The following is a 16841-nucleotide window of genomic DNA, read 5'->3' as shown; positions in this document are numbered from 1 at the left end:
CTGGGCACAATCTTTTACCTGGGAGTAAGCTGGCAATGGGGCTTGCTGCTGAATAAACCCTCCTAGGGTCGTGATTCACCCATTCGAAGCATTGCACGGTTGCTTCACTGAGCTTACTCCCGAGTAACGTGCGTTTCGGAGCCAACTGTTTTTTCTAAACAAAAACCTCAGTATTCAGGTTAAATTGCCGTGTTGGCACTTTGTGATAAATAAGTGGGTTTTGTGTTGCAATTTGGGCACTCGGTCTCAAAAAGGTTCGCCATCACTGGCCTAAGACCATCAGAAAACACATATTTCCGAGTGTCTTAGCAACCAAGACACAAATAATTTTATGGTTGGGGGTCACTGCAACATGAGGAACTGTATTAAAGGGTCACGGCATTAGGAAGGTTGAGAACCACTGCTCCAGGAGATCAATAATGAGAGGTGGGGATATAGAACAACTTGTCCATCACTATCAATTTTTCCCTGTATTGTCCACCTGCAGAGGAACTGTGGGATGTCCTCAAGAGTAAGTTTCAGGCCTTACAGAAATTCCTGTTTGATTGGAATGTGTCACTTAAAACATGCCTTGGAAATCTGCTACCCACTAGAGTTCTTTGGAGGAACGGCCATCATAGCTTTGCTCAAAGAGCAAAATTTAAACCAGGAAAAAATACACATCTACAAACTAGCTACATACACTCCTCCACTAGCATTTTGCTAGCCCACTTAAAGGCACCTTGGAGCTACAAGACAAGTTTCAGCAAAGCAAGGCACACGTTTCCAATATAACCTTTATTGAGCACAAACTGCTGTGACTGCTTTACATCGAACAACAAAAGGTTGCGTACTGTGCATGTCAAGGTAGGTTCTCCCATGATCAAAAAGTCCATCTTAATTGCACCAGTGAGGTAAACATAATTATTAAGTAGCTTAAGGCTAGGAGAATTCTGGGTAATTTTTTTTCATTCATTTTCTTATTATTGTTTGTCTGTATTTGGCTCAGTTGGTTCTTTGCATAATACATTTTAAGATGTTCCTCAGAAGCATCCCATCAGCAGCTTAGGAAATTCAGCAACTTCCTCTGTAAGGATAACAGCTCATGCATTTTTTTTAATTCCCCAAGTTCTGCAGAGGGAGTGCATCTTGGGCTTGCATGCATTCCTCCCCCCCAAACCCTGGGTATTGCACAAAAAATAAATCAAAAATAAAAGAGAGTGTTTCTGGAGACCTCACGAGAGAACCCTTTCTGCTTTGAAGCTGTCACTTTCATGCATTTTGCAGCTGTCCTATGGCTTAACCTTTTGCACCGACCGAAGCTCTTTTGAAGGAAAAAAAATATGATTATCCTAGTCACTCTCTTTCACTTCTTTCACTACAGCATGTGAAGTAACCTTCTCTACCTTCTTGGTGGACACCAATTGTTCAGCAACTGTTTCCTCGTGTTCTTCTACCTTCTGGGTGACAGTCACTGACTTTGTGATGTATGTGGTTGTCCCGTCATCTCCTTCACTAGTAATTTTCTCAACCTTTTTGGTTACCACAACTTTTTCATCGCTCTTCCCCTTTTTCTCCTCTTCATCTGGGCTAATGTCCAGGCCATTGGTGAAAACACCTTTGTCTTCCTCCTCCACTTGCTTGGCCTTGGAGCCTTCCTCCTCTTCTTTCTCACTCACATCTCCATTTACAGCTATGTCTTCTTTTGTGGATTCCTTTGATGCCTTCTCACTTTTGTCTTTCTTCTCTTCTTTGGGTTCCTTCTCAGTACCAACTTTTGCTGCCTTAGAAGCTGGGATGGTCTCTTCCACTTCTTTCACTGGGGACCCTGCTTTTTCTGGGGATGTTGCTTTATCTGGTGTACTCACCTTCTCTGGAGATGCTGCTTTTTCTGGAATACTTGCTTTTTCTGGAGTTCCAGCCTTGTCTGGAGACCCTTTCTCTGGAGACCCTTTCTCTGGAGTCCCAGCCTTCTCTGGGGACCCTTTTTCTGGAGTTCCAGCCTTGTCAGGAGACCCTTTCTCTGGAGACCCTTTCTCTGGAGTTCCAGCCTTCTCTGGAGACCCTTTCTCTGGAGTTCCAGCCTTGTCTGGGGACCCTTTCTCTGAAGACCCTTTCTCTGGAGTCCCAGCCTTCTCTGGAGACCCTTTCTCCGGAGTCCCAGCCTTGTCTGGAGACCCTTTCTCTGGAGTCCCAGCCTTCTCTGGAGATCCTTTCTCTGGAGACCCAGCCTTGGCTGGAGTCCCAGCCTTCTCTGGAGACCCTTTCTCTGGTGTACCAGCTTTTTCTGGTGAACCTCCTTTCTCAGGAGAATCTGCTTTTGCTGGAGACCCTGACTTGTCCTCTTCTTCTTCCTCCTCTCCTTGCTCATCCTCCTTCTGATCTTCACTTTCACCTTCAGCTTCTTTATTTTCCTCCACCTCTTCTGCTGCAGGAGATTTTGGGGGAGATTTGGGAGGTGATGTTTTCGCCTTTTCTACTTTCTCTGGTACAATGGCTTCCTCAACTTCTCCTTCATCTTCATCCTTCTCTTCTGACTCCTCTTCTTCCTTGGTCTCTGCTTCAGCTTCCTCTGCTTCTCCCTCACCCGCCTCCTCTTCTTCTTCATCACCCTCTTCCTTTTCACTCTTTTCCTCTTCTTTTTCAGATCCTCCTTCTTCTGCTTCATCAGATTTTGCATCCTCCTCTTCCTCACCTCCCTCTTCTTCTCCTTCTTCTTCCTCCTCTTCTGGGGCAGCTGCTTCAACCTCAGCTTTAGCCTCAGCTAGTATTTCTTCTTCCACAGCTTCCTCCTCCTCCTCCTCTTCCTCCTTCTGGTCTTGTGGTGTTGTTCCAGCAGCCAATTCTTCAGCCATAGCTGCTAAGGCTTCATCCAGTTCAGATTTCTCATCTTCTACTTTTGTCTCTTCAATTATTTCTTCTACAAACTTGTGCTGGACCTTTAGTTTTGGAGCTTCAACTTTTGATTTTTGTATTTTGCTACTTGATATTGTTACAGAGGGTTGCCTATGTGTAAACGTTGGCCCAGCGATGCTTCCAGAGAAGGCACAGAATCTTGTCTCTTCACCCTCAAGGAGTTTCCTAGGGAAATAAGATGGGAAAAATTAATGTGTATTGCTCTTATCATCATCATGCATAATTTTCAAAAGGTATTTTTAACAACTGGAAGGTAGAATCTTCAAACAACTTCCCACACTTTGAAGATCCCTTCGTTCTTCTGAGCAGTTTTGCTGACATCAGTGGAAGAGGTACTACTGGATAGTAGAGATGGATGAGAACGAAACTGACTGTGTTTGAAGTGTCTGTAATAATTGACCAGGAGACACCCCCTTACACTAGGGCTCATTCCGCACATGCAGAATAATGCACTTTCAAACTGCTTTCAGTGCTCTTTGAAGCTGTGCGGAATAGCAAAATCCACTTGCAAACAGTCGTGGAAGTGGTTTGAAAATGCATTATTTTGCGTGTGCGGAAGGGGCCATTGCCTCCCTTTAAGAAATGCATACAGAAACATAATTGCTTCAAGATAATCCATATGCAACTTTTAAATATCATTATACCAACCCCCCCCCCCTCCCATCTCAGACCAGTTTTCATGCCTAAACCAACAACTGCTGTATTTACCAGCCTGGAGGGAAAGCACCAAAATGAGGAGCCACCCACCTGGCATATTCATTTCAGAGAGTACTGTCCATGTTCCCTCAAAGTTAAAGAGGGCCCTTCTGTTGGAATGCCTGAAGCCCACTACAGAGTGAGCATCTTGATATTATTTTATTTTTAACTTGATTTATACCCTAATTTTTCCCAGTGAGACTCGAAGTGGCTTCTCCTCTCCTTCATCTTATCCTCACAACAGCTCTGTAGGTAGGATAGACTGAGAGTCTTTGACCGGCTCGAAGTCACCCAGCAAACCTCCATTGGAGAGGGGGGATTTGAACGTGGATCTGCCAGATCCTAGCCCGACACTCTAACCATTACACACACTGGTTTTCTTCAAAAGGCTATTACCTACATATGTATACATAAGGCCTGATGCAGCCCAAATTGAGAATGTTGAAGTCCAATGGCTTTCAGTGGGACAGATTTCCCTGAAAGGGATGTAAATGTGCTTGGCTGTGGATGAACTGAGCCCTTTGTGGATTTTTTTCAACATTAACCGCTAATTCATATTGTCCACAGGAAGCTGTCCTCTGTGCTATGGATGACTAGCAGTTTTAAAGAAAGTTGGACCTGGATCCTTCCCTGCCCCCCCTGCCAAAAAAGGATGCTGATGTCCCTGCAAAATCTAATACTATTGCAAATTCACTCACAAGGCTTAAATCCTGAGGCAATTATTCTCTCAATCTAACTGTCCTTAGAGGGTTGTTGTGAGGATCAAAGCAAGTAGGGAAAATCATGTACACTATCTTCTGCTCCTTGGGAGAAAATACAGAATTTTTTTTAACAAAATGAATAGAAAGAGATCAGCTAGGACGGAGGTTAGCCCAAAATGCTTAGTCTTAGTAGGCACATCACTATAGACATGTAAACTATAGACATGTAAGTGTGCCTGTCAGCATCCAAACTTCAGGTTCTCCTTGAATGAATTCTAGACAGCAGCCAGTAGGTGAGGCCACCTCCAAACTCTGCTTATTGTATCCTGTGACTTTTGACTATTTCCATCTGGAAAATGTATGCTGGTGCAGATGGACCATTAGTCTGATCCAGCAAAACTCTCTTCTGTCTGTCAGGTGGTGGCTGGAGATCTCCCACTATTCCATCTGTTCTCCTTGACAACAAAGCTCAGTTCACCTGGAGAAAACGTCCATTTTGGAATGTAGACTCGATGGCATTTTACCCCATTGAAGTCCCTCCCATTCCCAAACTCCACCTTCCTCAAGCTCCACTCCCAAAATATCCAGGTATTTCCCAACCAGGAGCTGACAATCCTACCCCAAGGTAATAAACTTTACATATTAAAATAAGATAAAAATATAGAAAACTAGCGGGGCCCAGCCATGCGTTGCTGTGGCAATTGTCCTTCTCATCACAGTCCGCGACACACACAGATGTCCATGCAGGTTCAATGATCCGCAGCATAGCCTTTTGGGGTGGTCAAATGGAATTCCTCTTTCCCTTTTCAATTCACATTGTTATATGGTGATGTCTTGTTTTTTAGTATAAAGTAACCCTTTCCATTCCACAAAGGAAGTGTCCAGAGTGTGAATCCCGCTGTCCATGAGGCTGCTTGTGAAAATTTGGGGGCGATCCGTCCAGCCATTTCGGCATTAGGGCGTGACTAACAAAGTCATTGTTAGCTTTTTATACATATAGATAAATTAGGCAAAGTGAGGCAGCTGCTCCCAGTACCACTAAAATATATGTTGTCTCAAATCGTCAGCTCTGTAGTTAGAGCTCTACTGTGGGCTAAGATGTTTGTATATGTGGTATGTCAGTTGTCTACTACCAAAATGTACTGAGCCAGCAAAGTATCTGAAACTATTTGAAATAATTTCTATTCCATTTTTACTGAGCTAATAAAAGGAATTGTGTTTTGTCATTTCCTTTCAGAGAACTGATAAGTTTAATTTATTTAATTTATTTAATTCATTTATATCCTGCCTTTCTCTCCAAAGGGGACCCCAAGTAGCCTACATAATTCTCTTTAACATCATTTTATCCTCACAACAAGTTTGTGTGGTAGGCTAGAATGAGAATGTGGTCATCCAGAAATCTTCCATGGCATGAGGCGGGATTCAAACCAAGGTCAAGTTCAGATACTAGTCCAATGTTCTAAACCACTATGCCACACGAACTTTCATATTTCTGAATATCCCTGCTCTGAATATAAAATTAAGTTCAAATGGAAGTTAAAGTGAATCAGTATTTTCTGTCATATTCCATTGCCTCTGCTTTGATTATTGACTGATAATTAAAGAGGATGTGATTTTAAAAAAAACAGAATATCTGTTTTGTGCATATGCTTTCTTGGTGAACATGGCCCAAGTTTACTTTTGGATTTTTAAACTCTAACAATTCATATTGTCCCATAAGAGTGATTTGCAGTGTGGTTTTTCCAGACTAAGCACATTGAATTCAGCTGGCTTATACTAGAATAACAGCCTTGGGTTGCACAGTGAATTTGACTCGTAGTTAACTTATGGAATTTACTATCACAAGATGCTGAGATGGCAACTAACTTGTCTTTCACAAAGGACTAGTTGAGGAGTACAATTTATTCATGGTTATTAGCCTCCATTTTCAAAGGAACTGCATCTGTTCAAAAGCAATTAACTGAATACCAGGTATTGAGCTGGCAGGTAGGCAACAGCAAAAATGGGCTTCCACCTTCGCATCTTGCTAATGACTTTCTTGGAGGTGTTTGAACGTTGAAAACAGGATGCTAGATTAGGTAGACTTTTTGATAAGGGTACAACCTAAGACTTCCCAGGTGTAATCTGGAGTAGTGCCATCTTGCTCACTAGCACCATATTTGCTTAAAAAAACATGGCTACTTCCATCCAAGGCAGATGCCCCTTATAGTCTGTGGGAATTCTGATCACCAGTGACTTAAAGAGGGTGGGGCATGAATGTCTGGATTCTAAAGATGACTCCGTTGCAAGCTTCGATTCTGCTTCACCTTGCCAGTGTCAAGAAAGCATCTTGACAATTGTCGGGGTTTATTTAGTGTTGGACCACAAGAGATTTCTACCAGCACCCCCACCCCACCCACCCCATGCAAGATAGAGAATCCCCAAGTGAAATAAAAATAAAACACAGTGGACGCCTAAAGTGAAGATTGTAGTATAAACAATCCTCTCTGCCTGTTGGATAGGGCAGGGCAGCAAACCTATTCAGAATACCCACCAAGAAATGCCTTCGACACTACAGAAGAGAAATACATTTTTAAGCATTCCTGCCAAGCTACAGATTGACTTCTTGCTTTGTAATGCTCTGAAAATTACATAAACTCCACTTTTAAGAACAGAATTTTAGAAACTAGTGCTGGCTGGTTGTGGATTTCTTCTGGAGCTATGCTGTCGCCGCAGAATATTCTTCTATTATAGTGACAGTATGATTAACTGCATCTTGTTTAAACTGGGTCTTACCATTATGGTATTTTAACATTAAAATTATGTATTTAAATAGCACTTTCAAATGTGCAGAACATATCACATATACTGCCTTGCTGAAATATTCACAACAGCCCTGTGAGGCAGGCTAGTGTTCTGTCTAGTACATTTTTAAAGCCCATCATTCCTTCAAGGAGCTCAGAGTGGCATACATGGTGGCATCCTTTCCTCCATTTTGTCTTCCAAACAACCCAATGAGGTAGGTGAGTCTGAGCCAGAATGACTGACTCAAGATCACCCAGCAAGTTTCAAGACAGAGGGTGGATTTGAACTCAGATCTATTAGACCAGGGGTGTCCAACTCTGGTCCTCCAGATGTTCATAGACTATAGGGCCTTATGGGAATCGTAGTCCATGAACACCTGGAGGGCCAGAGTTGGACACCTCTGTACTAGACTGCACTCCAACCACTGCAGCAAATCACAACGCTCATACTCAATTACCAAGTTTTTTTTAAGTTAGTACTTTTTCTAGGTTTAACAACAAAACCGGACAACCCAGTCAGGGTTTAGATGCCAGCTTGTGAATCGGGGGCTTGAATGATTGAAGAGGAAGTTCATGTGCTAATAGTCAGAATGCCTTGAAAGACTCAAAGAGTCGCTGTTGAACTTTTCCTGCCCGGCAACCTAAAAGCACCTGAGCTGCAATTCCTAGCTCAGCCACCTCTGCAGAGTGTCTACTGTACCTGTATGCAGCAATCTCAATGTCAAGGGCCATCTTGACATTGAGCAGGTCCTGGTATTCCCGCAAATGACGTGCCATTTCCCATTTTGTACCTCTCAGTTCGTTTTCCAGCTGCTGAATCGTCTCCTGCAAGCAAGACACAAATGATTCTTTAGGAAGTTGCAAGTGACATTTAAATAAGGCTTCTATAAAGCATTGAAGAAGGAAGGGGAGTGCGGGTCAGAAGGAGGAGGTGTTGGACAGACAATGTCTGGGTTTGGTCCCTGTTGATCAAAAGAATCCCTTTCCATCAGAGCTAAACAGGACTTTTCCTGTGCCCCTCTCAATCCCAATCTCAGACAGCTGGCAAGAAACCAGCACCAGTTGACGAAGAATATTGTGAGGGACTTTAAGGGATTTTTTTAAAAAAATGATGGGGACTGTCAATCACAGCTTAGCAGCAGCCACTTCTATAAATAAAAGGGAACACAATCAAACACATCCTTGCTAAGGCCCCTTCCACACATGCAGAATAATGCACTTTCAATGCACGTTGCAGCTGGATTTTACTGTGTGGAATAGCAAAATCCATTTGCATACAATTGTGAAAGTGGACTGAAAGTGCATTATTCTGCATGTGCAGAAGGGACCTCTGTTTTGATTCCAGTTCTCCAACCTGGACATAAATAGATCACTTTTGTTCCTCTTATCTTGAGAAGCACTTCCTGATTCAGCGTCCTATGAGGCTGCTGTTTAGCCTGAAATAAGATCTCCCTAGTAACCTTATTTAAAAGCTAAACATCACAACTCAATTAAGGTAAAGTACTTAAATGTCAACTAGACTGGGCAATATCTTAAACCAAGTTGTGGGTCAAGAAGCTTGGATTTTAAAAAGGGCCTCCACTTTTCTTGTTTCAGAAAAAACAGGCAGAGTCTTCATGCTTCAAAATATTTCTGTTGAGTTCTAAAGTTTATATCAAATTAATATAATTTTGTTCTCTCCTGCCTCCAAAGAGTTCCGTAGAGCTAATGCCTGTCCCACTACTCTTCACAATAACCCTTTAAACTAAATGAAGGACTACTCTACAATTATTGTGTAAGCTCTGTGGGTGGGTTGGGATTTTGAAATCAAAGTCTCTTTGTGGACCTAAGTCAAGCATTTTAAACAGTATGCCATACCAGCACCTTGCAATGTCTGCTAAGAATATTTCGGTCTAATTCTACAACTTCTTAAAGTGAAACAAACAGACTTCAGTTGATGAATGTCACATTCCTGAAGACATTTACTTAAAAGCAAGTTCCACTAATGGTTCTAAGAAATGGTGCTTTCTATACGAAGGCATTTCTGAAGTTGGTCACTTCGTGTAGTCAACAGAATTCAGGTGCCTTTTGATCCTAACCCCTGTTTAAAACCGCAATCTGGTCATTTTTAAGTCTGAGATTGATAAGATGTATTCTCATGGCCACAGGCAAAATACAAAGCTTTTAGAAACTCCAATAGATAATGAAATCATCAAAATTTCACCACTGAGGTTCAAAATCAAACACTTTGCTAGACTTTTAAGTTCTGTATTTCATTGCTGTACTTTTCCTGCCAAATATGTAGTCCACAGAAATTAACCACAAAATGGCAATGGAGCTACTGATAGTCTTATTTAATAGAAGGAAAGGGATAGAAAAGGCTTTCAAATTTTATCTGTTCAAAATAAATCTAGATTGACACCCCACATCTAAACCCATAGACTTAGCACCAAAGCAGATTTCTCACACCCTCTGGAAAAAAGAACGCCCCAGAATTCCAGAGTCTTTCTGGAATTGTCTTTGGGAGATGCAAGAGACTCTTGCCAGGGAGGAGGTTGGTAGTTTTCCCCCACCTGGTGGACAACTAAATAGCACCTTCATGTTCAGTGGCAGGATGTAAAGAAACAGGATGGGTGGCAACAGCAGAGTAAGGCTTAGTTCTTGTGCCCCTATAGGATGGAGTTCCATAGTATCTATCTGGCATTGTGGGAAACAAGATTCTGGATGAGATGAACCCCTAATCTGATCCCAGAGGGCTCTTCTTGTGCTCCAGGCAAGTTTTTCCCCACATTTCCAGGATACAGGTGTCTGTCTATAAAGGTAAAGCTCTGGGTTGCAATTTTTTTGGTATCAGGAAATGGTTAAAATGGTTTCTGAAAAAGGAGAAAACCCAGCCCTGTGCAACATGATCACTCTGGTGTGTTTCAACAGTACCAGTGCCTTGGAACCCTATTTCTGAAAAATCCCACTGAATTCAATCTCTGCTTTCAAACTTGCATTGCAAGGTGAAGGTACCGAGATTTTCTTTATATAAATGTACCACGCAATTTGGAAACTGAGTGATAATTCCCCAGCAATGAAGAAGTATTAGATACTAGGCTGGGCAGGGATACCAAAAGTAGTTTAGATTTTATTTCTGCTGTGCAGCATATTTTGACAACAATTTGCTGTCTTTTGTAGCAGCACTCGCATAATGCGACACACTGGTGATATTGTTAACGACATTTCATACCATTTGCCTTTTGATTCAGCTACTGATTCATTTGTGCAAAGCCTAATTTTGTGTGAAGGAAACATTGTTTTCCTATCCAGCTTCGTTTTCTGCGATGCAGTGAGAATATCTGATGAGCCACCTTCTGCGCTGGCAGGACGGTTTTATGGCTTCCCTGTGCCAGAAACTTCTGCATTGCAGAACTTTGGGACACACTGGGCGGGGGCAAGAAAACCCTGACATTTTATCGCTTGGCTTATTTTAATTGGATTCTTCCCCCCCCCCCCCCAAAAAAAGCTTATTCACTGGGGAACAGACATACTGCTTCCTTGCCTTTTGCGCTGGACAGCTTCCTATAGCTGCTCGGCACAAATAGCTGCTGCATTGCAGAACGTCATGAGGCATAAGCGCGAAGGCATTCTGCAGCATCTGCTTAGCACCAGCGCAAGAAGCCTAGCATAGGACAGGTTGGTTTGTTTCCCACTACTGTTACTTTTGTCTCTATGGAGCTCTCTGGGCATAATTTGACGTTGTGCAATGTTTTTTAATATTCCTTGTCATCTTACTCTTTCATGCATTTCTCCCAGATTTTATTGCAAGTGGCCATGTGTAGGGTTATGTCTATGGGAAAACAAGCAATTCATTCAAATAATCTTATTCTATTATTACAATGCTCTTCCAAGGCACATCTCCACTTACATCACAGCAGTGCCACTGGATTGTTGAACTGAATAGGATGACTCTGAAGTTTGTGACTTGTAACCCCTCTGACTTAGGTGCAGAGGTGTGTGGAGGGTGGGGGGCAGTTTATGCGGTGCTGGTGCAACATAGTCAGCATTTATCAGTGGAAATAACTTTGGCAGAGATCTTTTGCAGCCTTGGTCTATAATTCCGCCCAAAGTCAGCTCTGCTGCGCCTTCCAGCTTTTTCCTAAGCTGCTCGAGACTTGTTCAGTAGTCATGTTCCGCATTGGGAAGTGAATCCCCTGCGTGGTAACTGTTAACAATCCGTTACAGCAAAAACAACAAAAAATCCTGCGACCCCTTAAAGATTCTGGCATCAGTTGTCACATCAGCTTATGTCAGGGGTCCTGCGCCTATGAAAGCTGCAGGGACAACGAAAGTGTTAGATTCCAAGGAATTTGCTTTTGCATCAAGGAAGTTGATCAGGGCTGCAGAAAGCCTGAGTCATGCATCTCCCGGGGAATGTTCCAGGTTACCAGCTCTTTTTCATCACCAAAAACCTCGAAAGAAATCCTGGGGTTTTATTGGCAGCTGGATCTGTTTGTGAACTGGCAGCTGCAGACTCCCACCAGATCCCTTCAGAGAGGAAGTAGGGGTTCTGTTCTGCATGGGGGCAGGTGACTCTTCTCCCTCCTTCAGTGAAGGCAAGCAGTAGCATGTCTCCCACCCTCTGCACTGCCCCACCCCCTCAAGAGATCAGGAGGAGCCAGTGTGACAGCACCATTCCCATCATCCCTCCCTCCCCCCATCCCAGGGGGCATTTGGATTTAGTCCCCAACCATAAACTGTGCTACTACTCAGAAGCTTGAAAGCCCTTTACCTGCAGAGGTTGTTGGTTGTCCGCCCACCCTCTGGGTTTTATTTCCAGTAGCCCTTTATCTTGGCAGATATTCTATAGTGTCGCACACACACACATTTTGCCCACCCTAATCGCAAGGATAATGAGGGTCCCCTTTGGGAGGGGGAGGCATACTATTATACTCCCCTGAACTTCAGCCAGACGGCTCACCCCTCCCGCCCCCTCCTTTCGCGTCGAGACAGACCACGAGGCATGCCGCACGCACGCCCCCTCCCCAAAACTGCCGGCTGAGACGTGATTGGGCGAGGGAGACAGCTAGTCCCGCCCTTTCTCATTGCTGCTTCACCCAGCATGTTGCCTGTGTGTCGACCGCCGGTCGAAGGAGTCCCCTCCTCCACACCCAAATTGGCCTGCGAGGCGCGCCCCCTCCCTTGCCCTCCCCGACGGCGCCTACCTGGTAGGTGGAGAGGTCCATATTGTGGCGCTCCTCGATGTCGGTCAGCTGTCGGTCGAGGGACTCCTTGGTGCCGCGGACGGACTCGAGCTCGATGCTCTTGGCCTGGAGCTGGCGCCGGTACTCAGCGATCTCCTCCTTGGCCGAGCGGATGGCCTCCTTGTTGGTCTCGGCGGCCTCGGTGAGGCGGGCGTAGCGGCACTTGAACCACTCCTCGGCCTGGACCATGTTCTGGTCGGAATGGCACTCGAGCTGCGAGCGGATCTCCTTGAGGGCGGCCGTCAGGTCTGTCTTGGCGTAGTCCTTGCGCTCGACGGCCACGTGCGAGGAGGCCTGGATCTGGGCCAGCAGCTCGACCACCTCTTCCTCGTGGTTGCCGCGCAGGAAGGCCACCTCGTCCTGCAGGGACTGCACCTTCTTGTCCAGCTCGACCTTGGCCAGCGACGCCTCTTCGACGTCCTTGCGCAGGGCGCGGATGACGGCCTCGGTGTCGTCGCGGAGGCGCGCCTCATCCTCGAAGCGCTCCTTGAGGCGCTGGATGTCCTCCTCCAGGTGCTCCGAGTCCAGCTGCAGCGCCGCCTTCTCGTGGCTCACCTGCTCGAGGGCGACGCGCAGCTCCCGCAGCTCCTGCTCGAAGGCGTCGCCCAGCAGCGAGCGGCCCGCCTGCCTCTGGCGCAGCGCGCCGATCTCGCCCTCCAGCTCCTTGTTCTGCTGCTCCAGCGAGTGCACCTTCTCGATGTAGCCGGCGAAGCGGTCGTTCAGGCCCTGCAGCTGCTCCTTCTCGTTGGCCCGGCTCAGCTTGAAGTCCCCGCCGCCCCCGCCGCCGCCCCCGCCGCCGTTGAAGAGCGACGACTGGCTCAGCTCCAGGCTCTCGGACGAGCTCAGCACCGTCGAGCCGTACGAAGCCCGCGGTGCGCCCAGGTTGCGCTTGTAGGACGACGACACCGTGCTGGGCGAGCCCCGCGACCATGACTGCGACCGGAAGCCGCTCGACGGCGACACACTAGCCCGGCTGAACGTGGTGCGGCTCTCGGTGACCCGCCGGTAGGACGGGTTGCTCAGAGGCTCCAGCGTGTAGCTCATCTTGGAAGACTAGGACGACGACGGGCGCCTTGCGCGGAGTTCCCGGCAGCGGCGGGGCTGCGGAAGGCAGCGCTTTATATACCGGCGGGGCACGCTGCCTTCCAAGAGGCGGGGAGGTGGGGAAGACGTGGCCGGCGGAGGAGGAGCCGCCGGGTTTAGGCCCCTCCCTTCCAGACTAAACCCCGTCCCCTCTCCGCTTCTCCCACCGAAATCCCCTCCCTCCCTGGATCGCCTTTTCTTCCTCCCTCCTTCTCGACTGGAATGCTGATGCCCATCAGTCGCTCGCTCGCCCTCTTTTCTTCCCTTCTTGCTCCTCTTCCCCCCTCCTCTCCTGTATTTCTCCTCCCCCGCCTTTCTCCACCAGACACTGCTGTAATCGGAGCTCTGCCAAAGAGGAAGGCCTATCTCCACCCCCACCCCCCCTTCTAGCCAAGAGGCTACTGGTGGACTAGAAATGGTGGTGGCGTAGGGTGCTGCTGGACCTAGCCTAAGGTGACCCGAGCAGGCCGCCTACGTTGGGGTCTGGGTGGGGATGTGGCGCAGAAGGGCTTGGGCAGGCAGGTAAGGTGCGCGTGTGTGTCTTGTCTGGGGAAGCGATGGCGGCTTCAGCACCAAGGCCAGCGCCGAGAGCAGGCGAGAGACCAACGCCCCAAGAGCTGTCCGGGTCTGCGGTGCTTGATCGTGCATCCATTGCGTTGGCCTCGTCGTCCTGCCGCTCGTTTGCAAGGCCTCGAAAGTCGAGTGGGTTCTCCACCTGCAATGCAGAGCGGCAGAAGGACCCAAAGGGATGAACTGAGCTCCCTTTCCGCCTCTGTCTGCTACTCTGCAAAGCATTCCTAGAGAAAGATACCTATTGTTAAAAAGAGCCTTGGTAAGGAAGGGGCCGTAGTTAAGATACACTTCTAGGACCTGACATTGGGAAAGGTCAGACTGGCTTGGAGGGGAGGGGAGGGGAGAGCCACAGGGAGGAGCTGAATTAGGAGGACTCCCCGGTTGAGGGACTGGTAATAGAGGAGACAGGGAAAATCCACTGGGTGGCTGACTGTTGCTTTCTCAAAAGCAATGTTATTTAATGTCAGTACTGAGTCATTTTTATAATATCTCACAGGGTTTTTTTTTAAAAAAAGAAAACTTTGTCTCTATCTCTCATCCCTTTCTTCCTCCCTCAATTCTGCCACCCACCTTAGGCTATTAGACATCCCCACCAGCACTTAAAAAAATACATGCCTGGTTTCCTCTGTGCTTTTTTGTTTCTTTTTTGTCATGCAGAATAGGAATTTCATTTTTTGGTGGTACAGATTCCAAACTACAAGCCACTTATTTCACAGCTACTTCCTTTCCACTGACTCCAGTGGAGTTAAACCCTCCATGAACTGGTTCATCAGTGTAATGTCAGTATGAACTGATGGGACTAATTTTATTCAGAAGGGGGTGGGCATGTTACGGATCATTGTATAAAGTGAGAATTAATTGCTGATGAATAAGGAGATCCCAGCCCCGCCCCTGCTAAAACCATCTAGTCCCGAGAACGTTGGCACAGTAAATCTCATTGTGTCCCTTTACTTCCAAGTAGGTGTGCATAGCTGTGTATCCCTACTCCAACTTATTTTACAGCTTTTTCTTTGGGAGGGTCTCAAAGCATGCATTTAGAACTATTCATGGAAACCTTTGTTTGCATGTCTCTTATTTAATTCCTAGAACAAATGTTGTTGTTTTTTGCTTTATAGTGGTTTTCTTTGTCAGAGTTGGAGGGCAGGAATAAACTTTGCAAGCCATCAGGAAGCCCCTACTGCTGCTGCTGGCTCATTGATATGATGTTGTCATAGAACTGCAGTACTGCAGTCAGTGGAAATAGGCAGGAAGTCTGTCTGGCTTCTTTGGGATGTCTGCTGAGTTTCATTTACAGACTCTATTTCATCTTCTTGCTGCTGTATGTATGACCACAGAGTCATTGTAGGAGTCATCATATCATTCCATTTGTTTGAATTTTTATAGCATTCTGATGTCAAACTATTTTCCAATTAATTTTGCCAAGGAATAAAACTCATGATTGTAGGTTCTACAAACAGTTTGCTTAAAAGGAAAATGCCATAATGCCAAAATAGCAATCCTCTACACTGGGGAGTAAGTCCCACTGAATGTATTACATCTGCCTTCTGAGTAATCTTACATAAAGACATGAATAACAATAATCCTAGCCACAATTACTTAAGAGTAAACTCTAATGAAATAAGGATGACTAGCTTATACATAAACATGTTTTGGGTTCAGCTGTTCAACCAAATTCATTCATGTTGATTTCAATGTGCTTGCATCTTTACATTTATCTAGAAGTAATATTTGTGTAACTTCTGATTGAATTCTTTTATGATGTTCGGCTAAACTTGCATGAGTCCATTCACTTCAGAGTCCATTCACCTAACTAGTTTGTGAATGAAACTTTTAATTCCTTTTTTTTAAAAAAAATAACAAAATGCATGGCAAACATGTCTATTTTACTGGTTGAATAAAGAATGCAAGTGTACTGAATATTGGAATGGTTGTTATTCATCCAAAAGCATAATAGACTCAGCGTGGAGGAACCTTTTCAACAGAGGATGCAGCTTAAATGCAGAGAAGTAAGCTGATGTTGCAGAAAAGTACCGGAGCCATAGCACAATTTCACAACCAAATATCTTTCTTTTCATTAAATGCTGAGATAAAGATTACTTGAAAGTCAGTCTAAGATATCCAAAATGTTTTTTGAAACTTAGCTTACTTATTATCTTTTTGAAATCTGGGTATCCCTGTTTGTCCAATTATTTCAGTGCAGTTATGTTCGTAGCCCAACCCTTTCTACTTTGAAAAAGAGAATTGTTTTAATGATGGCTATTTCTAACCCACATTCTTCCAACATGTTTCACTAAAGGCAATCACTTCTTAAGAACAAGTACATTGCAAGCTATTGCAGAAAGAAGCATACATTGTTATGAAAATGTCTATAGGAAATAGCTAAATAGAAACAAAACAAGCAGGATTTGTGTCTCCTTTGACATGACCTCTGCTCTATTAAAATATGACTGGACAAGAAGGACTTCTGTGATTCTCTGAGGGCAATCTGAAGGTTCAAAGGAATTTGAGCGATGTTCCCAGGTAACTTTAAAGAAATGGGTTCCTTTCTAATATCAGTGGCTACGATCCTGCATGAAGTCTGGCTGCAGCTTAAATAGGTGCAGGACCATAGTTAGGATCTGTTGTATTTCTAAAAACTGAAACATGTTTTCTTTCCATATAAAAATCATTTCCTTGAAGAGAAATTCCATATAGAAGTCATTTACTTGAAGAGAAACCTACCTGCCAAGCCTAGGATTTTTATATTTTAAGATATGGAACATTTCTTTTTAGAGGGGGAAGCCCCTGTTCAAATAAAACAAAGTCCCCCAGTTTCCACGTTCAAAATGCCTCTTGTGCAGAGACAAAGGAACCTTTGTTTTTCATTTTGTATCAATAACATAATG

At 45.1% G+C, this 16841-nt stretch overlaps 1 protein-coding gene and 1 long non-coding RNA gene across 11 annotated transcripts; one reads left to right on the top strand and one right to left on the bottom strand.

The window, feature by feature from the left end:
• Nucleotides 1-758: 758 nt before the first annotated feature.
• NEFM (neurofilament medium chain) lies at nt 759-13417 on the bottom strand. 10 transcript variants are annotated; one of them, XM_048512328.1, is made up of 4 exons: nt 12262-13415; nt 7776-7900; nt 2031-3060; nt 759-1982 (listed from the first exon to the last, which is right to left on the bottom strand). In XM_048512328.1, the coding sequence occupies exons 1-4, from the start codon at nt 13342-13344 to the stop codon at nt 1332-1334; spliced, it is 2889 nt and encodes a 962-aa protein (XP_048368285.1). In that variant the 5' UTR covers nt 13345-13415; the 3' UTR covers nt 759-1331. The 10 variants fall into 10 exon arrangements, with proteins under 10 accessions (XP_048368285.1, XP_048368287.1, XP_048368286.1 ...); XM_048512330.1 differs by having other exon boundaries at nt 759-1901; XM_048512329.1 differs by having other exon boundaries at nt 2112-3060.
• A 47-nt stretch (nt 13418-13464) lies between these two features.
• LOC125441642 lies at nt 13465-15873 on the top strand. The gene is made up of 2 exons (XR_007245877.1): nt 13465-13836; nt 15072-15873. It is a non-coding gene; the product is annotated as an uncharacterized LOC125441642 (long non-coding RNA).
• Nucleotides 15874-16841: the final 968 nt, after the last annotated feature.

The sequence above is a fragment of the Sphaerodactylus townsendi genome, linkage group LG12 (assembly GCF_021028975.2).
Source record: "Sphaerodactylus townsendi isolate TG3544 linkage group LG12, MPM_Stown_v2.3, whole genome shotgun sequence".
In the NCBI taxonomy this organism is placed as follows: Eukaryota; Metazoa; Chordata; class Lepidosauria; order Squamata; family Sphaerodactylidae; genus Sphaerodactylus; species Sphaerodactylus townsendi.
Note: the sequence above shows the minus strand (reverse complement) of the source record. Positions and strands in the feature narration are given on the sequence as shown.

What these genes read in the sequence shown, in the direction of transcription:
- NEFM (XM_048512327.1), bottom strand. Translation starts at nt 13,344, where the DNA reads ATGAGCTACACGCTGGAGCCTCTGAGCAACCCGTCCTACCGGCGGGTC. An exon ending in TGGACCTCTCCACCTACCAG is followed by an intron (nt 7,901 to 12,261) that starts GTAGGCGCCGTC and finishes TCTTGCTTGCAG; the next exon opens with GAGACGATTCAGCAGCTGGA. An exon ending in ATTGAGATTGCTGCATACAG is followed by an intron (nt 3,061 to 7,775) that starts GTACAGTAGACA and finishes TTATTTCCCTAG; the next exon opens with GAAACTCCTTGAGGGTGAAG.